General features: G+C 51.9%; 1 protein-coding gene across 4 annotated transcripts in view; it reads left to right on the top strand.

The window, feature by feature from the left end:
* Window positions 1-25,941, top strand: part of LOC119968972 (solute carrier family 22 member 15-like) — a 126,319-nt gene that overhangs the window by 77,126 nt on the left and 23,252 nt on the right. For 3 of the 4 annotated variants that reach the window (XM_038802036.1, XM_038802037.1, XM_038802035.1), the window contains one exon: window positions 14,194-14,266. In XM_038802036.1, the coding sequence (XP_038657964.1) occupies window positions 14,194-14,266 (73 nt within the window). Of the gene's footprint in view, window positions 1-14,193; window positions 14,273-25,941 lie in introns of those variants that run through there. The other variant, XR_005461272.1, reaches the window with a different exon arrangement.

The raw sequence follows: 25,941 nt of genomic DNA, 5'->3' as shown, positions 1-25,941 counted from the left end.
CCCGCTACTTAAGGACTTTTGGGCCGATTTGAGGGCCCCAAACGGCGCTGTCGCAACGAATCCCGGTGGGGGAAGGTGTCTAGAGGAGCATTCCCCATAATTTATGGTGCACATCCGGAGTGGGGCAAAGGAAAAGGCTGCAGCAGCTCCACAAGAAAAGCGGGGGAAGAAGGACAAAATGGCGGCTGGCGGAACACCCGAGGACTGGTGGAAGTGGGCGCAGGAGCAGCAAGCTGCTCTTCTGTGCTGTTTTGCGGAGCTGAAGGCTGAGTTGCTGGACTCACTGAATGCGACTACCAACAAGCTGCTTGGAGCTCAGGCGGCCCAGGAGGTGTCTATCCGGGAGTTGCAGCAGCAGGCCGCTGAGAGGGAGGAGGAGGCCGTGGTCCTCATGGGGAAAGTGGAGTTGCACGAGGCCTTCACAAAAAGTGGCAAGACCGCTTGGAGGAGCTGGACGTTCGCACGAGGCGAAAGAATTTGAGGATCCTGGGCCTGGCGGAGGGGCTGGAGGGGTCGGATCTCCCGTGGTACGTGACCACGATGTTGAGCTCGTTGATGGGAGCGGGGTCCTTCCATTTGCCCCTGGAGCTTGAGGGAGCTCACAGAGTGCTGGCCAGGAGGCCTAAGGCAAATGAACCCCCGCGGGCGGTGCTGGTGCGGTTCCATCGATTTAGTGATCGGGAGTGTGTGCTGCGCTGGGCCAAGAAAGAGAGGAGCAGCAAGTGGGAGAATTCGGTAGTACGAATCTACCAGGACTGGAGTGCGGAGGTGGCAAAGCTGAGGGCCGGGTTCAACCGGACGAAGGCGGTGCTGCATGCCAGCAGGTCAGATTTGGAATGCTGCAGCCTGCGCGTCTGTGGGTGACATATAAGGGCCGGCACCACTACTTCGAGTCCCCGGAGGAGGCGTGGGCCTTTGTACAGGCGGAGAAACTGGACTCGAACTAGGATCTGGGGACACACTATGGCCGTTGCTGTTTTCGCTGTTGCTGTTCTTCAATTTTGACACGTTTTTTTATGCTGCTTTTCTTTTTGCTCTGTTTCCGGGTGGGTTTGTCTGTTGGGTATGGGTGTGGGGTATGTTGGGAACGTTGGGGGTATGTGCTTTATATGTTCTCTTCTGTACGGGGCCGGGGGTTGGGGTGAAACTGGATTTTGAGGGGCTGCGTCGGAAGGGTGGGGTGTGGCAGTGTGAAAGCGCGGGCTTTCCTCTGGTTGTCCGCGCTGCGGGGCAGGGGGGGCGGAGCTGGAGGTGGGGGCATGGCCTCTACTGGTTTTCTTTCCCGCGCTGAAGCGGTGCCAAGGAGGTGTGGCAAGAGGGGGATGACCCCATGCCGGGAGGAGATGGGTTTTGGCAGGAGCTGCCGGGTCAGCAGAAATCAGCTGACTCACGGAAGTACCATGGAGGGTGCGTCGCGGCTAGGTGGGGTCCTAGCCTGGGGGGGTGGGGGGGATACCGGGTTGCTGCTGGAATGGCCAGGAAGGAGCTGGCGTGGGCCGGGGGGGTAGAGGAGAGGCGTTATCGCCATGGGGAACGGGTCAGGCGGGGCGAGCTGGCCTGGGGCGAGCAGTCGATAAGCTATGGCTAGCCGGCGGGGGAGAGGGGCAGGTTGCTCTCTGATTCGGCTGATTACCTGGAACGTGAGGGGGCTGAATGGGCCGGTTAAGAGAACCAGGGTATTTTCTCATCTGAAGGGGCTGAAGGCGGACGTGACTATGCTCCAGGAAACCCACTTGAAGGTGGCAGACCAGGTTCGTCTGAGGAAGGGGTGGGTGGGGCAGGTTTTTCACTCAGGATTGGACGCAAAGAACCGGGGGGTGGCGATCCTGGTGGGGAAGAGGGTGGCGTTCGAGGCGGCTGAGGTGGTGTCGGACAAGGAGGGCAGATATATTATGGTGAAGGGTAGGCTGCAGGGAGAGAAGGTGGTGCTGGTTAATGTACATGCCCCGAATTGGGATGATGCCGGCTTCATGAGGCGCTTGTTGGGGCGCATTCCGGACCTGGAGGCAGGGGGCCTGATCATTGGGGGAAACTTTAACACAGTGCTGGATCCCCCACTGGACCGGTCCAGTTCAAGGACGGGTAGGAGACCGGCGGCGGCCAGAGTGCTGAGGGGGTTTATGGACCAGATGGGAGGGGTGGATCCCTGGAGGTTTGGGAGGCCGAGAGCGCGGGAGTATTCCTTTTTCTCCCATGTCCATAGGGTCTATTCCCGAATAGATTTTTTCATCCTGAGCAGGGGATTGATCCCGAAGGTGCAGGATGCAGAGTATTCGGCCATAGCGATCTCAGACCATGCTCCGCACTGGGTTGATCTGGAGATGGGGGAGGCGCGGGACCAGCGCCCGCTCTGGCGCCTGGATGTGGGGCTGCTGGCTGATGAGGAGGTGTGTAGGAGGGTCCGGGGAAGTATTGAGGGGTATCTTGATACCAATGATACGGGGGAGGTCCGGGTGGGGATGGTCTGGGAGGCTCTGAAAGCAGTGATCCGGGGGGAGCTGATCTCCATCCGGGCCCATTGGGAAAGGAGGGAGAGGAAGGAGAGGGAGAGACTGGTGGGGGAGCTCCTGGATGTGGACAGGAGATACGCGGAGGCACCGGAGGAGGGGTTGCTGGGGGAACGGCGCAGTTTGCAGGCCAAATTTGACTTGTTGACCACCAGAAAGGCGGAGACACAGTGGAGGAGGTCGCAGGGCACGGTATATGAGTATGGGGAGAAGGCGAGCAGGATGTTGGCGCATCAGCTCCGCAGGCGAGATGCGGCTAGGGAAATTGGTGGAGTGACGGATAGGGGTGGGAATGTAGTGCAGAAGGGGACAGAAGTAAATGGGGTCTTTAGGGACTTCTACGAGGAACTGTACCGGTCAGAACCTCCGATGGGGAGAGGGGGGATGGAGAGCTTCATGAACAGGCTACGGTTCCCAAGGGTTCAAGAGGAGCTGGTAGAGGGGCTGGGGGCGCCGATAGAGTTGGAGGAGCTAGTCAGGGGGATTGGACAAATGCAGTCAGGTAAGGCGCCGGGGCCGGACGGGTTCCCGGTGGAATTTTATAAAAAGTATGCGGATCTGGTGGGCCCCCTGTTGGTGCGAGCTTTCAATGAGGCATGGGAGGGGGGGGGCTTTGCCCCCGACGATGTCGCGGGCACTGATCTCTCTGATCCTAAAGCGGGATAAGGACCCCTTGCAGTGTGGATCATACAGGCCTATCTCGCTCCTCAATGTTGACGCTAAGTTGCTGGCGAAGATCCTGGCCACCAGGATAGAGGACTGTGTGCCAGGGGTGATACACGAGGATCAGACAGGATTTGTCACGGGACGACAGCTCAACACGAATGTGCGGAGACTGCTAAATGTTATTATGATGCCGGCAGTGGAGGGGGAGGCGGAGATAGTGGTGGCGCTGGATGCGGAGAAAGTGTTTGATAGAGTTGAGTGGGGGTACCTGTGGGAGGTGCTGGAGCGGTTCGGATTCGGGGAGGGATTCATCAAATGGGTGAGGCTGCTCTACGCGGCTCCGATGGTGAGTGTAGTTACAAATGGAAGGAGATCGGAGTACTTTAGGCTCTACCATGGGACCAGGCAGGGGTGCCCCCTGTCCCCCTTGCTCTTTGCACTGGTGATTGAACCTTTGGCTATGGCGTTGAGGGAGTCAGGGAGATGGAGGGGTCTGGTGCGGGGTGGGGAGGAACATCGTGTATCGCTGTATGCGGACGACCTGCTGTTGTATGTGGCGGATCCAGAAGGGGGAATGCCGGGGGTGATGGAGCTGTTAGTGGAATTTGGGGGCTTCTCGGGCTATAAGTTAAATTTAGGCAAGAGTGAGGTATTTGTAGTACACCCGGGTGATCAGGAGGAGGGAATTGGGAGGCTCCCATTTAAGAGGGCAGTGAAGAGTTTCAGATACCTGGGGGTGCAGGTGGCCAGGAGTTGGGGGACTGTCCATAAGCTTAATTTTACCAGGCTGGTGGAGCAGATGGAAGAGGAATTTAAAAGGTGGGACATGGTGCCTCTATCGTTGGCGGGTAGAGTGCAGTCCGTCAAAATGACGGTTCTCCCGAGGTTCTTGTTCCTTTTTCAGTGTTTGCCCATCTTTATCCCTAGGGCCTTTTTTAGAAGGGTTACGAGCAGCATCATGAGCTTTGTTTGGGCGCATGGGGCCCTGAGGGTGAAGAGGGTCTTCTTGGAGCGGGGTAGAGATGGGGGGGGCTGGCGTTACCCAATCTCTCGGGGTATTATTGGGCGGCCAATGTGTCGATGGTGCGCAAGTGGGTAATGGAGAGGGAGGGGGCAGCATGGAAACGGATGGAGAGGGCGTCCTGTGGAGATACAAGCCTGGGGGCCCTGGTAACGGCGCCGTGGCCGCTCCCTCCTACGAGGTATACCACGAGTCCGGTGGTGGCGGCTACCCGCAAGATTTGGGGGCAGTGGAGGCGGCATAGGGGAGAAGTGGGGGGCTCGATGGAGGCTCCGTTGAGGGGGAACCATAGGTTCGTCCCCGGGAACATTGATGGGGGATTTCAGGGTTGGCACAGAGCGGGCATCAGACAGCTGAGGGACCTGTTTATTGATGGGAGGTTTGCGAGCCTGGGGGAGTTGGAGGAGAAATTTGGGCTCCCCCGGGGAACATGTTCAGGTATCTGCAGGTAAAGGCATTTGCTAGGCGGCAGGTGGAGGGATTCCCTTCGCTTCCCGCGAGGGGGGTGAGCGACAGGGTGCTTTTGGGGGTCTGGGTCGGAGAGGGGAAGATATCTGATATCTACAAGGTTATGCAGGAGGCGGAGGAGGCGTCAGTAGAGGAGCTGAAAGCTAAGTGGGAGGGGGAACTGGGGGAACAGATCGAAGACGGGACATGGGCTGATGCCCTGGAGAGGGTTAATTCTTCCTCCTCGTGTGCGCGGTTTAGCCTCATCCAATTCAAGGTGCTGCACCGGGCCCACGTGACTGGGACAAGGATGAGTAGGTTCTTTGGGGGTGAAGACAGGTGTGTCAGGTGCTCGGGGAGTCCAGCGAACCATGCCCGGCGCTGGAGGAGTTCTGGAAGGGGGTGGCGAGGAAAGTGTCGAGGGTGGTGGGATCCAGGGTTAAGCCAGGATGGGGACTCGCGATTTTTGGGGTTGGGGTGGAGCCGGGAGTGCAGGAGGCGAAAGAGGCCGGTGTGCTGGCCTTTGCGTCCCTAGTAGCCCGGCGAAGGATCTTGCTACAATGGAAGGATGCGAGGCCCCCAAGCGTGGAGACCTGGATCAATGACATGGCGGGTTTCATTACGCTAGAGAAGGTCAAATTCGCCCTGAGAGGGTCGGTACAAGGGTTCTTTAGGCGGTGGCAACCTTTTCTCGACTTTCTGGCTCAACGATAGGGTACGGGGACAGTAGCAGCAGCAACCCGGGGGGAAGGGGGAGGGAAAGGGAAAGGGGGAGGGAAAGGGGGAGGGGGAGGGAAAGGGGGAGGGGGAGGGAAAGGGGGAGGGAAAGGGAAAGGGGGAGGGAAAGGGAATGGGGGAGGGGAGGAGAAGGGGGAGGGAAAGGGGAAGGGGAGGGAAAAGGGAAAGGGGGGGAAAGGGGGAGGGAAAAGGGAAGGGGGAAGGGGGAGGGAAAAGGGAAGGGGGGGAAGGGGGAGGGGAAGGGGGAGGGAAAAGGGAAGGGGGGGAAGGGGGAGGGAAAAGGGAAGGGGGAGGGGGAGGGAAAAGGAAAGGGGGGAGGGGGAGGGAAAAGGGGGGGAGGGGAGGGAAAAGGGGGGCGAGGGGGGGAGGGAAAAGGAAAGGGGGGGGAAGGGGGAGGGAAAAGGGGGGGAGGGGGGAGGGAAAAGGGGGGGGGCGGACGATGACTATGTTTGTTTATTTAATTTAAATTTATTTTGAAGTTCTTTTGTTGTTCATTGGGGTTGGGGGGGGTGGGATATGGGATACATGCGTCGATACGGTCTGGGGGTGGTACGGTTATTATGGGTTATTTTGTTGCATTTCATTGTTTGTCGTTATGTTTTATATTTTCTGTAAAAAATTCCAATAAAAATTATATTTTTAAAAAAAAAATCAATGCCCCCAAGCTGTGCCCTTGCATGAAGCCGCCTCCATACGCTCCCATGCCGATGGGGAGACACTGAAACACAAACAGGAATCTCGGGAGGACCGTTAACTTCACCGTCTGCACCCTCCCAGCTAATGACAACAGGAGTACGTCCCACCTCGGAAAACCGTCCTTTATTTGGTCTACTAGTCGGGCCAGATTTAGTTTGTGCAGCCGTTCCCATTCACGCGCCACTTGGATGCCTAGGTACAGAAAGCTTCTCCCTAATAGTCTAAACAGCAATTCCCCCAGTCGCCTTTCCTGTCCCCTTGCCTGGACCGCAAAGATCTCACTTTTCTCCATATTTAGTTTATACCCCAAAAACCGGCCAAATTCCCCCAAAATCCTCATGATTTCTTCCATCCCCTCCGCTGGGTCTGATACATACAGGAGCAGGTCGTCTGCGTAAAGCGAGACTCTGTGTTCCACTACCCCCGGACTAGTCCATTCCAGACCCTTGAAGCTCTCCGTGCAATTGGCAACGGCTCTATGGCTAACACGAACAACAGTGGGGAGAGGGGGCATCCCTGTCTCGTCCCCTGATGCAGCCTAAAATAGTCCGATGTTGTCCTATTCGTCCATACACTCGCCACAGGAGCCTGATACAGCCACCTGACCCAGTCAATAATGCCCCGCCCAAACCCGAACCGTCCCAGTACCTCCCACAGATATTCCCATTCTACTCGATCAAAAGCCTTGTCTGCGTCCATTGCGAACACTACCTCCATCTCCCTACCTTCCGGGGGCATCATGATCTGGTTTAACAACCTTCTTCCATTGGCCACCAACTGCCTTCCCTTAACAAACCCCGTCTGGTCCTCCCCAATAGCATCCAGCACACAGTCCTCAATCCTAGAGGAGAACATTTTGACCAGAAGTTTGGCATCCACATTCAATAGGGATATCGGCCTGCAGGACCCACACAGCTCCGGGTCCTTGTCCCGCTTCAGGATCAGTGAAATCATGGCCTGTGACATCGCTGGGGGAAGCACCCCACGCTCCCTTGCCTCATTGAATGTCCTCATCAACAGCGGCCCCAATATCCTAGAGATCTTTTTATAGAACTCCACTGCGTACCCATCTGTCCCTGGGGCTTTATCCGAGTGCATGGCCTTCAGACCCTCCGCTATCTCTTCCATCCCGATCAGGGCCCCCAGCCTTTCTACCAGCTCCCCGTCCACCTTCGGGAAATCCAGCCCACCGAGGAAGTGCCTCATCCCCTCCGGCTCAACTGGAAGTTCCGACCCATACAGCCTTCTATAAAACTCCTTAAATGCCTTATTCACCCCTGCTGAGTCTCCAACCAGGCTCCTGTCCCCATCCTTTACTTTCCCTATCTCCCTGGCTGCCTTCCTCTTTCTAAGCTGCTGTGCAAGCATTCTGCTTGCCTTCTCTCCATGCTCATAAATCACCCCCCTCGCCTTTCTCAGGTGCTCTACCACCCTCCCTGTAGTTAACAAGCCGAACTCCGCCTGGAGCCTTCGCGTTCCCTTGAAAGCCCTGCCTCTGGGGTCTCCGCATACCTTGTCGACCTGTAATATCTCCTTTACCGGTCGGTCCGGCTCCACCCTGCCTGCCTTCTCCCTGTGGGCCCTTATCGAGATCAGCTGCCGAAACTTGCCCCATGTCATTGACTTCCAGGTAGTTCTGAATACATTTCCTCAGCCACCTGCATACCTCTTCGTCAGCTAAAAGTCCCACGTCTAACCTCTAGTGCGGACACTGGTTACTGTCTTTACTAACCTGCTGCGGGGCATGGTCTGAGATTGTGATCGCCGAGTACACCGTGTCCGCCACCCCTGTCAGTAGAGCCCTGCTCAAAATAGAAAATAAATCCGGGAGTACACTCTATGCACGTGAGAGTAGAAGGAGAACTCCTTCACTCTAGGCTGCCCAAATCTCCATGGGTCCACTCGCCCCCTGCTCCATGAACCCTTTTAGTTCCTTTGCCATTGCTGGCACCCTGCTCATTTTTGAGCTTGACCAGTCTAAACCAGGGTCAATAACTGTGTTGAAGTCCCCTCCCATGACCAGCTTATGCGCATCTAGGTCCGGTATCTCCCCCAGCATCCTCTTTATAAACTCCACATCGGATTTGTACCACCTGTACCCCCTCCAATTTCCAACTGACCATAATGTACCGGCCTCCCACATCTGAAACTTCTTCCCGCCTCAATCACCACTCGCTTGTTGATCAGAATCATGGCCGCTCTAGTCTTTGAATCCAGTCCCGAGTGAAAAACCTATCCGACCCATCCCTTCCTTAATCTAATCTGGTCAGCTACTCTAAGGTTCGTCTCCTGTCGCAGTACCACGTCCGCCTTCAGTCCTCAAATGCGCGAACACACGTGCCCTTTTTTTTTAATAAACAATTTTATTGAGGTCGTTTTTGGCTTTGTAAACATTTACAGACATCAACAGAAAAAAAGCAAAAAAGGCAAAAATGTGCAAACATCCACGTACATTCAATACTTCAATCGTAACATACTGCACAAGCCCGCTCCTCTTCCTCCGGTACTACCCGCCAATTTATCCCTCCTACTCTACTCTACTCTACCCGCCCCCCATCCCCTCCCCCTGCTGACGCTCACTCTCCCGCAAAGAAGTCAATAAATGGTTGCCAACTTCGGGCGAACCCCTGTACAGATCCCCTCAAGGCGAACTTAATTTTTTCCATTCCCAGGAAACTCGACATGTCCGCAAGCCACAACTCACTCTTTGGGGGTTTGAGTCCCTCCATGCCAATAGTATTCGTCGCCGGGCTATCGGGGAAGCAAAGGCCAAAACATCGGCCTCTTTCTCCCCCTGGACTCCCGGGTCTTCCGAAACACCAAGAATTGCCACCCCTGGACCCATCGCCACCCTTGTTTTTAGCACCCGGGACATGACGCCCGCAAATCCCTCCCGGTACCGCCTAAGCTTAGGGCATGCCCAAAACATGTGAACGTGGTTCGCTGGTCCTCCTGCGCACCTAGCGCATTTGTCCTCTATCCCAAAGAATTTGCTCATCCGAGCCACCGTCATGTGGGCCCGGTGAACGACCTTAAATTGAATCAGGCCGAGCCTGGCACATGTTACGGTCGAATTTACCCTACTCAGGTCCTCTGCCCACAGCCCGTCCTCCATTTCCCCGCATAGCTCCTCCTCCCATTTAAGTTTCAGTTCCTCCGTCTGGGACCCTTCCTCCCTCATGAGCACCTTATAAACATCAGAGAATCTACCCTCCCCTTCTTCCCCCCCTAGAGACTATTCTGTCTTGGATCCCCATTGGCGAGAGGCGTGGGAAGGATGGGACCTGTCTACGGACAAAGTCCCGCAACTGTAGGTACCTAAAATAATTTCCCCTTACCGGACCAAATTTCTCCTCCAAGCTCCTCAAACTCGCAAAGCTCCCTTCCAGGAACATATCGCCCACCCCCGCACGCCGTCATGCTCGAAACCCCCCATCCATACTCCCGGGGGCAAACCCATGGTTGTCGCAGATTGGTGCCCAGACCGACACCCCCATCTCCCCTACATGCAGGGTCCACCATTACTGGGCTGGTGGAGTACCTGGCCGGCGGCAGCGGTAGAGGAGCCGTGACCAGGGCTGCCAGGCTGGAGCCCCTGCACGAAGCCACCTCCACCCGCTCACGCGTGCCCTTTTGACTGGCCCATTTAGCCCTTGTACATTCCAGGTGATCAGTCTAGTTGGGGGGGCTCATCGCCCCCCTTCACCGTTCAGCCATCCCCTTTCGTGGGCAAGTCTCCAGCCCGCGCCCCACGCCTCCACCGGCCCGCCCCCAGGCAGCCTCCGCCCCGACCTCTATGTCCCTCAGCACAAATCTCTCTGTTATCAGCAGAACAATTCCCCCCCCAGAAACAGCACAAAGTAAAGCGACCCCTTTGATAAGCCTAACATCTATCACCCTCCACTGCACTTCCGTGAGCTAGCCCGCCCAGCTAACTTGGTGGCCCCCGCCCCTGGCGCCAGACATTTCACCCACCTATTGTTCCCTCCCTACCCCCCCCCCCCCCCCCCCCCCCCCCCCCCCCCCCCCGGCTCACACACACATATTCAAATGAAAGACAATCCCAACGCAATCGCCTGACAAGAAAAACGCTAAACAAAGAAAAGATCAAGCAAAACATCCAGCATCTAACAAACACACCTCCATCCCCCAACAGTGCAAATGTAAAGTGCTCTGCAACTGGCCCCAAATCAATACAGAAGGCATTACAAATAACGTCCACAAAACGAAAAATGAGAAACCTTTTTAAACATGAACGTTGCAGCACAGTTCTCAGACCACCACCAGCCCTTTCCTTTTCGCGAATGTTGCTCCTCGTACGTGACCCAGAGAAAGGCTCGATACAGCAGTCTGAACTTCGCCTTTTTCTTGAAAAGGGTCAACCTTATCTGGTTGAACCCCGCTCTTCTCCTGGCCACCTCCACACTCAGGTCCTGGTAGATCCGCAGGACACTGTTCGCCCATTTACAGCTCCGTGTCTGCTTGGCCCACTGTAAAATACGCTCCTTGCCCAAATACCTATAGAATCTCACCACCATTGCCCTCCGGGGGGGGGGAGGGGGGGGCTGGTTTCGCAGCTTCCTCCCGAGCGCTCTGTGAGCCCTGTCCACCTCCAAGGGTTGGGAGAATGTCCCCTCCACCAGCAGCTTCTCAAACATGCCAGCTATGTATATCCCAGCGTCCGCTCCTTCGACCCCCTCCAGGAGCCCAACGATTCTCAAGTTCTGCCGGCGGGACATATTCTCTAGGTCCTCCTCATTCTCCAGGAGCCTTTTCTGCTGGTCTCTCAGCAGCCCCACTTCCATCTCTACCGCAGTCTGATGTTCCTCCTGGTCAGCCATCGCCTTCTCTACTTTCTGGATCGCCCGTTCTTGGACATCCAATCTAAGCTCCAGCTGCGCAATTGACTCTTTGATCGTGTCCAAGAGTCCTGCTTCTGTTTGGCGAAGCCCTCCTGGATAACTGCATCAACTGCTCCGTTGACCGCTGGGTCGACAAGCCAGAGCTCCGGTCATCCGCCATGCTGTCTCCAGTTGCAGCTTCAGCCCAAGCCTTATCTGTCTGTCTGTTTCTGCCCTTCCAAACACTTCTAGTCCGCCTCTCCATGCACCAATGTGGGAATCCAGTACACAATTGCCTCTATCATCGATTTTCCAAATCAAGTCCGGTAAAAAATTGGGGGGAAAGGTCCAAAAGTCCGACCCGAGCGGGAGCCACCAAATGTGCGACTTACTCCTTCATAGCCGCCAGCGGAAGTGCTGAATTTGAAATTCTAACAAGATGTGATCACTCCTTCCAAGAGGTTCCTTAACAACAAGACTATTTATCAACCTTTCTTTGTTACATAATACTAAATTTAAAATAGCTTGCTTCCCTTTGGCTCCATAACACGTTGCTCCAAAAAACAATCTCTCATGGACTCTATATCTCCCTAGATGCTATCTTTGACAATTTGATTAGTCCAGTCAATATGCATATTAAAATAACCCATGAGCTCTCACTACAACACTTAATTACACTGATGGCTATACACACAGTATTACATATAGTTACCCTTTGGTTCCCAACTACCCACGTTCTCTGAAGTTTAAGAAGGATTCAGAAAATAAAACAAAACTCCACCTGTTCAAATATTTTTTTTAACTTGTCAGAAATTCTGAGGTATTTCGTCTCCTTTAAGGTTTTCTCAAGAATAGGGACTGGTTGTCAACTAGAGTTTTAAAGGAGATTAATAGAATGATTGGTGACACAGTGGTTAGCACTGCTGCCTCACAGCTCCAGGGTCCCGGATTCAATTCCGGCCTTGGGTGACTGTGGAGTTTGCACTTTCCCCCCTTTTTTAAGTATCCGCAACTCCGAGACTTTATCCTTAATAAGACAACCCTGCGTCTTAACTCCTCTATTTCCACAGTGGAAAAAATCCTGAACAGTTGATTAGCAAGTTTCATGATATCTTGTTTTATAGATTCTGTATTATTGGGTACCTTACAGTCCTGAGAAAAAGACTTGACAACTAATATTGATGAAGAGACATGGGAAGAGTATATGGGATTATACCCATAAAACTTTGGTTTGCAATAGAATGAAGGAGACTTAGTTTAAGATAGCACACCATTTAGAAAGCATCCTATCTGGTTGTATCTCAGTCTGTTATGGAAATTGCTTGGCCCAAGATCCTAAGAAACTACACAGAGTTGTGAACACATCCCAGTCCAACATGCAAACCTGCCTCTCATCCATTGACTCCATACCACCCGCCGCCTTGGGAAAGCGGGCAGCATAATCAAAGACCCCTCCCACCCGGGTTATTCTCTCTTCAAACTTATTCAATCGGGCAGGAGATACAAAAGTCTGAGAACATGCACTAACAGGTTCAAAAACAGCTTCTGGCCTGCTGTTACCAGACTCCTGAATGACCCTCTTATGAACTGAACTGATTTCTTCACTCCTATGCTCACCCGATGCTTGTGCTATGTATTGACATTGTGTATTTATGCATGTCATAGATATCATAGAATTTACCGTGCAGAAGGAGGCCATTCGGCCCATCGAGTCTGCACCGGCTCTTGGTAAGAGCACCCTACCCAAGGTCAACACCTCCAACTTATCCCCATAACCCAGTAACCCCACCCAACACTAAGGGCAATTTTGGACACTAAGGGCAATTTATCATGGCCAATCCACCTAACCTGCACATCTTTGGACTGTGGGAGGAAACCGGAGCACCCGGAGGAAACCCACGTACACACGGGGAGGATGTGCAGACTCCACACAGACAGTGACCCAAGCCGGAATCGAACCTGGGACCCTGGAGCTGTGAAGCAATTGTGCTATCCACAAGGCTACCGTGCTGTCCTATGTTTTTTTTCATGTATGGAATGATCTGTCTGGACTGTACGCAGAACGATCCTTTTCACTGGACCTTGGTACACATGACAATAATCATATTGAATTCCGTTATTTGCCATCACCCCTAGTCTGAGACACAGGTTTGATCCTGCCCTATCATCAATGTGCCTAAAGTGCTTGGTAGTCGAGGGCGATTATGGACCTGTGCTAACATTCAATCCTACTGGTCTGGTGTAGTTAGGGAGCTTGAGATGATATTTGACAGAGCCTTAGAGCTTTATCCTTTATTTCTATGGAATTCCTGATGTCTGTGATCTGTTCTAAGTCTGATGCATTCCGTAAAGTGTGGAACCCCTATCTCAAATTTATAGGCTCTGCCTTGTCTAGCTTTCTCCTGTTCTGTTTCTCTCGAACCGTGCTGTAAGTCTTGATCCCGTAATTTTTAAGGTGCGTGGCCCGAAATGTCATCCAATCTTGTTTATATGGCCTTATCCCCTTTCTCCCCCAACTGGCTTTTTTGATTGAATTAAACCTGGAGGCACTAGTTCATAAGATCTGTTGTTCTAAAGTCATTGGCCGGGATTCTCCAATCCCACGGCCAAGTTCTGACGCCGGCGTGAAAAGCAGGACCAACCACTCCAGCGTCAACAGTTCTCGATCATCAGGTATGCTCCCCTTCCTAGCGGGCGAGGGCGGTGCCGGAATGGTCCCCGCAGCTCCAGCCAACATGGCATGGCCGGCGCGAGTTTGTGCATGTGCGAGGGTCCCCCCCCCCCCCCCCCCCAGGACAGCACCCGCAGACAGAACTTCCAGGTCCCGCTGTGTGGGACCATCCGTGACCCACGCCGGCGGGATTAAGCAGAACTCAGAGGCCACTCAGCCCGCCAGAGCCTGTAGAAGTGCTGGGGGGGACACACGCTTTCAACGGCGATCCCACGGGCTCCCGAGAATTTGCGCCAGAGAATCGGCGAGCCGGCGTATGGGCGGCATGGCACGATTCTCATGCCCCCCCGGGGATTCTCTGACCCGGCGCGGGGCCTGAAAATCCCAGCCATTATGTCTTCTCCATTAGATTTGCAATAATTCTTGATCTGTACTGTACCTGTTTTGTTTTGAAAATGTTTTTGTTGCATTATTTGTAAATGAAACATCCAGAAATAAATATTGAAAATTTTATAAGGAGTGGATATTGAGCCATTCTGCAAGTTGTGATTTGTGATTTTAGATTTCAGAATTTTGACTACTTGGTTCTCCCTTATTTTTCTACAGGAATGTTGGAATGGGCATTTGTTCCATGTCTTCTAGATTGGGAGGAATCATTGCACCCTTTCTTCCATTACTGGTTAGTGTACAGTCTCCTTGTTTCTCATTAACTTTTTCCAACCCCCTTCCATGTTTCTTTTCCCTCTACCCTTGAAAGGCACGGTTATCGGGACCTGACATTGTTTACACTTATTTGAGTACAGAATATGCTTTCAACTCTTTGCTTTGCAGTAAAATCATTTAATCAGTAATTAAAATATATTGTTATCAATGAAATGTGATGTTCAGATTAAAAGCACACATTGTTATTCAATCTCTTAAGTGACACCATTCTCCTGTGTTTGTATTTATGGTTTTGACATTTATTTTGGGCAGCACAATAGTGAGTAGGTTGATTATCGTTGGTGTCGGACTAAACCATGCTAAGTGACCACTTTCAACAGTGAGAGCCATTACTTTTCAAATGTTATTTTCTTTCCAAACTAAGTTACTACTAAGAAATGGAAATTTAAACAGAATCCTTTGTATCAAAAATAAATGGCATTTGAGTCTGCAGATTCCCTTTTTAAGCTAGGATCATAAAATTTGGTTATTTTCCAACAACCCAACTTAACTAGTGTCTAACTTTCTGGCCTTATGGGCCCTACCACTACGCCTTTGTACTTCCCCAGACGGTATAGCAGGGGTGGAGGTGGGCTGTTGTGACTCATGCCCTGAGACACGGGTCCCCGTTGGCTCACGTCTCCTGGGACAGCCCAGCATGGATGGGCCCAACTGCTCTTTGGGTGTCCCGAGTGGAGTGGTGTCGCCCTGTTCTGCCCGCTGCCCACCAGATTCACCAGGGACAGAAGGGGGGGGGTGTGAGGTGCCGCAGTGTTCCGACGCCTCTCCTGCGGGAACCACCTGCACGGTTCCCATCACCCCTCCTCCCTCAGGGTGCCCGATGAGCCCTGGCTTCTCCATGGGTCAGGTGTGCGAACGGAGCCATCCCCCGATGCGCCCCCCCCCGGCCCCTGGCGCTGCCAGTCCTGGAGGCCCGCTCTGGTATCGACAAGGGTCTGAACATCAGCAGCCACGGAGCACAGGGAGTGGCCCAATTCCATCTGGGACTGCAACACATCACTCTGCGACTGTGCCACCACCCCGAGGGTCTGTGCCACAGCAGCCAATGAGTGTGCCGCATCATTCTGGGACTGGATCACCTCCCTCTGTGTCTGCTCCACTCTGGCCTGCACCTGGGTAATGCCGCCAATGCTCTCAGCAATGGCCTGCTGTGACTGGGCCACGCTGAGGGCGCTGCTGCAATCTCCAGCTTGCTCTGGAATATGGTTGCCTGTAAGTCGGCAACCGTGCCCTGGGTCTTGGCCCCTGCCTGCACAAAATGCCCAGGCCTTGCACATGCTGATCCATGTCCGACACCGTCGCCCCCATTGCCTCCACCGCAAACGCCACCCATGCGGTTTCGTCCTGGGTGGCACACATAACTTGCATCACCCCCTGCTCCTGCACACGAATGGACTCCTCCACCTGCTCCCACAGGTGCTGGAGGCTGGCAGTCATCCCTCCTCTAGTCCCTGGGTCTCTGACTACACCTGCACTTAGAACATAGAACAGTACAGCACAGAACAGGCCCTTCGGCCCTCAATGTTGTGCCGAGCCATGATCACCCTACTCAAACCCACGTATCCACCCTATACCCGTAACCCAACAACCCCCCCCCCCCTTAACCTACTTTTATTAGCACACTACGGGCAATTTTTAGCATGGCCAATCCACCTAACCCGCACATCTTTGGACTGTGGGAGGAAACCGGAGCACTCGGAGGAAACCCACGCACACAGGGGGAGGACGTGCAGACTCCACACAGACAGTGACCCAGCCGGGAATCGAACCTGGGACCCTGGAGCTGTGAAGCATTTATGCTAACCACCATGCTACCCTGCTGCCCATGCTGAGGCATGAGCACTTGGGTGGGACTGGATGTTCCAGGAGCCCGGGGCCCGTCTGGGCAGCAGCTGGTTCCTGGGCCGGGCTGCCCTCCGACCGTCCGGCCCCTCGGCTGCTCCTACCTCCATCTGCTAAACCGGACCAACTGTGTGGTGCGCACCTGATTGTGTCCCAGAAGCCTCTTCACTAATGTGCCCAACCCAGGTGATAGTCTCTGAGATGGTGGAGGGTGTTGGAGACAGCTGTGATGGAAAGTCAGTGTCCTCCTCTGATCCGAACTCCTGGATCTCGGGCAGAGGGCTGGTGTGCTGCTGCTCTCCCCATCAGTTCTCCGCTCTCCAGGGGGCACCGGCTCTGGCACTGGCTGGGGGCCCCGGGTGGGCCGGGGCCTTCTCCGGCAGGTCCTGTAAGACCAAGCCGGCATGTATAGTTAGACAGCTGGATGGTGGCATGAGGATGAGGTGGCGAGGGCTGAGGTGATGGGTGGCAGGGAGTGATCAGGGCTGAGGTGAGGGGTGGGGTGAGGGGGGTTGGGGCAGGGAGTGGATTGGGGGGGGGGGCACACATATGCCACGAGGATCTGCCACTAGGCAGGCGGTGTCACTTCTTAATGCGTCGGCGACCTCCCTCTCCTCCGGGCCGTCAACCACGTCCAGTGCTCTCTGCTCGGGTACGGTGAGGGGCCGCAGGTTTGATGGTCCCCCTCCGGTCTTGTCCCGCTCCCGGCGGTTGTGCTTGGCCTTGTCCTGGGAGTGGAGGAGGGGGGGGGGACACAAACAATGGCCCTGTTAGACAGTCTGGTGCATGCAGCCCAGGGGTTGGGTAACTGATGGCATCAGTGGCCAGGGCACAAGGCCATTGCGGCTGTCATGGGTGCTGGCATGCGGGGCAGGGTGGGGGTCCGGCCATCTCCCGGGGGGGCGGGGGGGGGGGGGGTCCGGGTCACGTGTGTGTGGGGGTAGGGGGGTTAATGCCAGGGGCACAGCGCTGCCTTCTCACCCTGGCCGCCCTGAAGAGGTTGTGCAGTTTGTTGTTGGCACTGGGTGCCAGACCGGGCGACTTCGCCGACGCCGGCTCCCGCCTCCTCTCAGGCACGGCGAACGGTGGCGCCTGAGGGCCTCCCTCCCAGGCTGGGGTACAGCACCTGCCGCCTCTCCTCCACGGAGTTGAGGAGGGTCGCCAGTTCTGCATCGCGGAAGCGCGGCGCTGCTCTCTTTGTAGCCATGTTGGCTGCAACGCTTGTGTGTGGGTGGGGGAGAATCCCTCAACTGCAGCTGTGCGGCAATCACGGAGCTGGCGAATCCGCCGCCGTTCCGTTTCCAAAGTGTGCCGTTTCGCATGGCGCCCATGGAAGCCCCTTTGGACTGTCTGAATACCTTCACCTGTGGCGTTGTTTTTGTCGTCGTGAAACTCCACAGTTTTCACAATGGCGTCAACACTTCGTCTCAGAAACGGAAAATCTAGCCCTGTGTATGTAATCACCCTTGACTACCAGGCACTTGGGAAGACCCATGTGTCCTCATCAATATTGATTGCAAAGTCCTTTTCTCAAGACTGCAAAACAGTACTAACGCACGGTTCAGAATTTAAAGTATCATAGAACTTGCGAATTAATTGTTTAGGCCCCACAGAATTCAGGATTCTTTCTATCAGTGAAATTGAGGAGTCAAGATGCAAAGTTGTCTTATTAAGGATAGAGTCTCCAAGTTGAGAATACTATTTTTTTAAAAGGAGTGCTTCAGGATGTCAAAGGCCTGCGATACAACACTTGAATCCACTTAATGTAATTCTCTCCTAACCCAAATCTCCATAACATATACACCAAATAATTCCATTCAACCCAAACTAAAGTCTTTTCCGTATCTGGGGAGATCTCCAGTCAGTCTCGTGCCCATTTCTGAAAAGCTTGCATCACATTCAGCAGTCTTCTAACATTGTTACTGGAGAATTTATCCCCAATAAACCCAGCCTGGACCTCCCGAACCTTCTCACCTTCTAACCTTCTCACCAAGGACCTTGGAAACAATTTCAGGTCAACATCCAGAGAGAAATTGGCCTATAATAGATGAATTCCTCTGGATCTTTACCTGCCTACAAAATCAAGGAAATATTGGCCTCACAAAGTTTCAGGAGCAACAACCATTCCTCAAAGGAATGGTAATACATACCCACCAACAGCAAATCTTTAAACTCCCGATTGAATTCGCATCCAAAACCATCCCCAGCTGAAGCTCCTTACTGGCCGCAGCCACCTCATCTTTCGAGGTAGGAGCATTGAGAACCAGGCCTTGGCTCTCTGAAGCCTCCGAAAGCCCAAGGGAAGAGGAAAAACATCATACGTGCCATCGCATCACTGGACTAATCTGATTTTTATAAATCCGCATAAAAATCCATAAAAGCCCAATTAATCTCCTCTGTCCTCGTAACTCTCAACTCGAACGAAGCACAGACAGGGTAACCCGAGAATCTGCCGCTTTCTCAGTTAAGCAGGACAATAGATCATAGAATTTACAGTGCAGAAGGAGGCCATTCGGCCCATCGAGTCTGCACCGGCTCTTGGAAAGAGCACCCTACCCAAGGTCAACACCTCCACCTTATCCCCATAACCCAGTATCCCCACCCAATACTAAGGGCAATTTTGGACACTAAGGGCAATTTGGCATGGCCAATCCACGTAACCTGCACATCTTTGGGCTGTGGGAGGAAACCGGAGCACCCGGAGGAAATCCACGCACACACGGGGAGAACGTGCAGACACTGCACACAGTGACCCAAGCCGAAAATCGAATCTGGGACCCTGGAGCTGTGAAGCAATTGTGCTAATCACAATGCTATCGTGCTGCCCTTGGATTTTTCCCAAACTCGTACAGCTTCTGCCTTGCACACTTTAAGCTTCTCTCTGCCTGCTGAATCAATAAGGAATCAAGAGTCACCCTTGCTGCACGAACCTCCTTCAATAATTGTCTGTTAGGAGTCCTCTTATACCTCCCCTCTTCTAATAGACATCCAGCCGTACTGATCCTCCTGCGTCCTACGTCTTTTATTAGCCATATAAGAAATAATCAGCCCTCTAGCCCGTCACCCGTAACATGGAAGGGGAAGTATCAGGGGCTGAGGTGATTGAAAGAAAAAATTGAACTCTTTCTTGAAATAAGCAGTAAATGAAATATCTCTTGGCAAAGAGGCATCAAACCGCCATGTTCTACACCAGATTGTGGGTGGCGGGGGGGGGGGTGAACCCTCAAGGAAAAAGTTCAGGAAGACAGAAGCATGGTCTGAGATTACGGTAGCATTGTGGATAGCACAAATGCTTCACAGCTCCAGGGTCCCAGGTTCGATTCCGGCTTGGGTCACTGTCTGTGCGGAGTCTGCACATCCTCCCCGTGTGTGCGTGGGTTTCCTCCGGGTGCTCCGGTTTCCTCCCACAGTCCAAAGATATGCAGGTTAGGTGGATTGGCCATGATAAATTGCCCTTAGTGTCCAAAATTGCCCTGAGTGTTGGGTGGGGTTACTGGGTTATGGGAATAGGGTGGAGGTGTTGACCTTCGGCAGGGTGCTCTTTCCAAGAGCCGGTGCAGACTCGATGGGCCGAATGGCCTCCTTCTGCACTGTAAATTCGATGAAATAGGAAGATACCAGGTGTAAGATCGCCCTCGGCGCAAAAAAGTAATACATTCTACTGTGACACTGAAAAAGGGTTGAGAAGAACATGGGGGGGGGGGGATTTTCTGTTTCTGAGATTACGTGTTGGTGCCAACGGAGAATCCGTGGACTTCTACAACAGAAGCTCTGGGACAAAAATGGCCCTTGGCCTTAATGACAGGATACATTGCCCCCTTTCAAATTTGAAATTCCCAGCCTTTACATCCAGCTTAAAACAACATGGTAGCCAGTTCTCAAAGAACAATACAGCACAGGAACAGGACCTTCGGCCCTCCAAGCCTGCCCCGACCATGGTACCTACCTAAACTAAAACCGTCTGCACTTACGGAGTCCATATCCTTCCATTCCCACTCTATTCATATATTTGTCGAGATGTCTGCGGTTTGGGGCCTCACGGTAGCATGGTGGTTAGCATCAATGCTTCACAGCTCCAGGGTCCCAGGTTCGATTCCCGGCTGGGTCACTGTCTGTGTGGAGTCTGCACGTCCTCCCCGTGTGTGCGTGGGTTTCCTCCGGGTGCTCCGGTTTCCTCCCACAGTCCAAAGATGTGCGGGTTAGGTGGATTGGCCATGCTAAATTGCCCGTAGTGTAAGGTTAATGGGGGGATTGTTGGGTTACGGGTATACGGGTTACGTGGGTTTAATTAGGGTGATCATTGCTCGGCACAACATCGAGGGCCGAAGGGCCTGTTCTGTGCTGTACTGTTCTATGTTCTATGTCCCTTAAATGCCACTATCGTACCTGCTCCCACCACCCCCTCAGGCAGCACTTTCCATGTATTTACCACCCTCTGTGTAAAAATAAACTTGCCTCGCACATCTGTTCTAAACTTTTCCCCAAACACTTTAAATCTATGTCCCCTAGTACTTGACTCTCCTACCCGAGGAAAGAGCATCTGACTATCCTCTCTGTCCATGCCACTCATAATAACTAATAAGTCCATTTGTTTCCAAATGTGAATAAATCCTATCTCTAAGAATCTTTTCCAATAGTTTCCCTACCACTGATGTAAAGCTCACCTGCCTATAATTTCCTGGATTATCCCGGCTGCCCTTCTTAGCCGAGTAGGGCTTGGCTACTCTCCAGTCCTCTAGAACTTCACCTGTAGCCAATTTGGATACAAAGATTACTGTCAAGAGCATAGAATATACAGTGCAGAAGGCGGCCATTCGGCCCACTGAGTCTGCACCAACCCAATTAAGCCGTCGATTCCACCCTATCCCCCTAAGCCAATAACCCCTCCTACCTTTTTGGACACTAAGGGCAATTTAGCATGGCCAACCCACCTAACCTCCACATCTTTGGACTGTGGGAGGAAACCGGAGCACCCAGAGGAAACCCACTCAGACACAGGGAGAACGTACAGACTCCGCACAGACAGTGACCCAACAGGGAATCAAACCTGGGGCCCTGGCGCTGTGAAGCCACAGTGCTAACTACTATGCCACAGTGCTGCCCTAGCAATTTCCTCCCTTGCCTCCAGCTTATTTTGGGGTAGATCCCATCAGGCCCTGGAGACTTATCTACTTTAATGCTTGTTAAGATGCCCAACACCACCTCTCTATTAATATCAAAATGTCTCCGAATATCTACACACACTACCCTATACTCCTTATCCACCAAGTCCTTCTCTTTAAGGTGAATAATGAGGCAAAGTATTAATTTAGTATCTAAAAGTAATTAACAGAAGCCTTACCCTCCACTCCCTCAGGCCGACTGATGACTCAGATATTCTTTCTTCGACCTTGGTTCTCCAAATTTTCCAGGATTTCTGACACATCATAGAGCTGGTTTTGAGCTTCCACGGCGGATGCAACATGTTCAACGTTCAGAATTCTCTCCTCCATATCATTAAGCCTTTTATTAGTATTCTGCAACTTGGCCTCATGAGCATATAAGTTTTAAATCAGCCCGCCGAGTCTCTGATAATATCAGCAGTCATCATCTTCACCCCTCAGAGAGTGCCCTCGGAGAGCACCGGTCGAGAGACCTCTCAGGCATCAGACCGCCATTTTGGGGCTGCCCCACACCTGCTGAATCCACCTGTGCCCCCTTATCGCCAAATTTCTTGACATTCTTCGGCATATTCTTGACAATACACATCCAGAAGTCATCCAGGGACATGTGATTTCTGGTCAGGTACACGCCTGGTCATTCAACATAAAACTTGCAGGTGGTCGAGTGAGTGCCATGTAGTATGTTTCACACTGTTATTTGAAGAGCGGGCGTGATATTGGCCTTTCTGTTATAAGCAATGTCTACATGAAAATATTGACCCAGATGTTGCAGTCGCCGGCGGAGCAACATTGCTTGCAGGAGTCAATATTGGCTTCATAATCTCCATTGCCACCATATAGAGCAGAAGTTGTCAGTCTGCCCACTAATGGAGTAAAATACTAACATGTGGCTCCAACACTATCTCTGCAATCATTTGCCATTGGTGATGCAGGAAATCATCTCATGAGAAGTCTCTATGCTCCATGAGTTAAATATGTTGCGTTTTTTGTAATGCAATGTTTTTGCCAGTGCTGGGGGCTACCTCTGATGGCAGCACTACAATAATAAGCAGCATACAAAGATTGGATAATTTGCAGGGGTTTAATTGCCAATTGCATTAATTTGTTGTTTAGTTGTGATGGTCAGAATCACAGTGTGTTTTCTAGAAGTGAAATTTATTTTAGTTGAACAGTTTTAAAATATTATTTATGTGCAATATGAGTTACCTATCACTTTTTCAATGCAAACATTCACTTTAAAAGGCTTTTGTTTGACTATATTTTGTATAGTCTGGAATTGTATAACAGTCTGGAATTTGTGATAGTATTAACAGCAAGACTGTCTATGTCACCCTTATTACTGCCTAAAATTGAAAGCAACTTCTGCCGTCACCAACTGTGCGCATAAATGTTAACTGGAAGGTGCTGTCAGTGATACCGCAGACTGCACTGGTGCAATCTGAACAGATGTTTAGAAATCACTCATTTGTAAAGAATCTCAGCTACTTACATATTAATTAAATTTGTTCATGGGATGTGGGTGTCGCTGGTTAGACCAGCATTTATTACCCATCCCGAATTGCCCTTGAAATGTGTGGCTTCCGAGGCCATTTCAAAGGGCCTTTAAGAATCAACCACTTTGGAGTGGGTCTGGAGTCACATTTCGGCCAGACTGGATAAGGACAGCAGATTTCCTTCCTTGAAGGACATTAGTGAACCAGATGAGTTTTTAATGACAGCAGTTTTGTGGTCACCTTGTAATTCCAATTTTTTTAAATTGAATTCAAATTTCACCATCTGCCATGGCTGGATTTCACAGAATCACAGAAAATATAGTGCACAAGAGGCCCTTCAGTCTATCGAGTCTGCACCAACGCATGAAAAACACCTGACCTACCTACCCAATTCCGTTTGCCAGCACTTTGCCCCATAGACTTGAATGTTATGATATGCCAAGTGCTCATCCAGGTACTTTTTAAAAAATGTGAGGTAACTCACCTCACCAACTTCCCAGACCGTGCAGTTTTCCGCACATTCCCCCAAAACCTCCAGATCCTCACATTGATCTTGTGACCCTTCAACTAAGGAGAACAGCTGCTCTCTATCCACTCTGTCCATGCCCCTCATCATCTTGATCAGGTTGCCCCTCAGTCTTCTCTGCTCCAATGAAAACAACCCAAACCTATCCAAACTCTCTTTGTAATTTAAATGTTCCATCCTAGACAACATTCTGGTGAATCTCCTCTGCACCCCTTCCAGTGAAATAACATTCTTCCTATAATGTGGTGACCAAAATTACACACAATACTCCAGCTGTGGTGTCACCAAAGTTCGATACAACTCCAAAATGACCCCCCCCCCCCCCCCCCCACCGCCTTTGTAATTTATCCCCCGATTGATAAAGTCATATCCATATACCTTATTAATTGCCCTTCTTCCTTCAGGGATCTATGGCCAAACACAGCATGGTCCCTTTGCTCCACAGAACTTTCCCAGTGTCAGGCCATTAATTGAATACTTCCTTGTCAAATTTCTCCTTCAAAGTGTAGCACCTCACACTGTTCAGGATTAAATTCCATCTGTCACCTATCTGCCTATTTGACCATTCTGTCTATATCTTCCAGTAACCCAAAACACTCAACCTCACTAATAACCATCCAGCCAATATTTGTTGTCATCCGCAAACTCACCTGCACTACCCTCATCTGCAGACATGGTCACCTCCTCAAAAAATTCAATCAAATTTGTTAGGGATGGCCTTCCTCTGAAAAAGCCATGCTGACAATCCCTGATCAAACCTTGCCTCTCCAAGTGGAGATATATTCTCTCCTTTAGAATGTTCTCTAATAGTTTCCCTACGTAAGACTCACTGTTCTGTAGTTCCCTGGCTTATCACTACAAATCTTCTTGAATACTGGAAACAGATCATTAGTTGCTGTCCAGTCCTCTGTCAGCTCCCCCCGTGCCCAGACAAGAATGAAAATATTGGGTCAGAGCCCCTAAAATCGCTTTCCCTGCCTCCCACGGCAGTCTGGATTACAATTCCTCTGTACCTGGAGATTTGTTCACTTTTAAGGCTGCCAACACCTCCAATATCTTGTCACTCCCTATGTTAATTTGCTCATGAGCCTCACATTCTCTCTGTCTGAGTTCCATACCTACATTCTCATTCTCTTGGGTGAAGACAGATGTGAAGTATTCGTTCAACACCTTACCAATGTCTTCTGACTCCACCCTCAAATTGTCCTCTTGGTCCCTAATGGGCCCTCCTCTTTCCCTGGTCATCCTTTTCCCACTGATATAGAATATCTCCAGAGCTTTCTCACTTTCCCTCTTTGCCCTCCAATTTGCTCTCTTAAGCACGAACCTGCACTCTCTCTACTCCACTAATGCCTCTGTTGATTTGCTCACCTTGTACTTGCTGAAGGTCTCTTTTTCTTCTCATAGTATCCTAAATATCTCTAGTCATCCATAGTTCTCTGGGCTTGTTACTCCTTCCTATCACCTCAGAGGGAACATGTTGGGCCTGTACCCTCCCCATTTCCTTTTTGATCGCCCCACCGTCCTGCTCTTTAGTAGATTTCTCAGTCTACCTTGGCCAGATCCTGCCTTATTTTACTAAAATCTGCTCTCCCCGATCTAAACCCTTTTTTTGCAACTTGTCAATTTCTTTGTCCATTACGAGCTTAAATTGTACCATGTTGTGGTCCATGTCACTAAAATGCTCCCACCATCACCTCAACCAGCTGTCCAACTTCCCCATAATTAGGTCCAGCACTGCACCGTCCCTTATTGAACCCACTATATATTGATTTTAAAAGTTCTCCTGTATACATTTTAAGAACTCCACTCCATCTTGGCCCTTAACACTACGACTATCTCAATTAATGTTGCCAAAGTTGAAATCACAGAATATAATACCCTATTGTTATTATTTTTACACACCTCCGTGAATTGCGCGCACATTTGCTCCTCAGTTTCCTGCTGACTGTCTGGTGGTCTATAATAAACACCTAGCCACCTGGCTGTCCTTTTTTATTCCTAAACTCTACCCACAAAACTTTATTTGACGCCCCTCCAAGATATCGGGTGCGATCTGCTGGCCGCATTGCCAGATCCTGTGAGGTGTTGTGATCAAAATCCCTTCCACAATGGGCGGGACAAAGCCTTGCATGGCTAAGTAGATTTCAAATCCACATGGGCGTGATCACCCGGGATCTACCAGCCACCAGCACCTACCAGTCTCCCAGCGGAGTCCCCAGCCAGGCACCGTTCAGTACTGGCGGAAGGGCATCCATGGGGTCTCAGGCCATCGGAGGCCCCTGGGGGGGGGGTCCCTTGGATCTCCCCCTGGAATGCAGGCAACCTGGCACTGCCATGGTGTCTGGGCCTGAGGGGGGACTGTGCCGATGAAAGGTGGGTGGCGTGAGAGGAGGGGTATGAAGGGAGGAGGTGGGGTGCAGGGCAGGAACAGAGGAGCATCTGAAAAGTTGGCGGGGGGGGGCAAAGGGTAAAGGTCCTGGTGGGGACTCAAAAAGGGTGGGGGAAGGCCTGAAAAGAGGAGCCTTTGGTGACTCCATAGCGGGGTGTCATCACTTAGGGTGGGGGTGGGTAATACTCATGTGTGTGTGTGGAGCAGAAATGGGGG

The sequence above is a fragment of the Scyliorhinus canicula genome, chromosome 7 (genome assembly GCF_902713615.1).
Source record: "Scyliorhinus canicula chromosome 7, sScyCan1.1, whole genome shotgun sequence".
In the NCBI taxonomy this organism is placed as follows: domain Eukaryota; kingdom Metazoa; phylum Chordata; class Chondrichthyes; order Carcharhiniformes; family Scyliorhinidae; genus Scyliorhinus; species Scyliorhinus canicula.
Note: the sequence above shows the minus strand (reverse complement) of the source record. Positions and strands in the feature narration are given on the sequence as shown.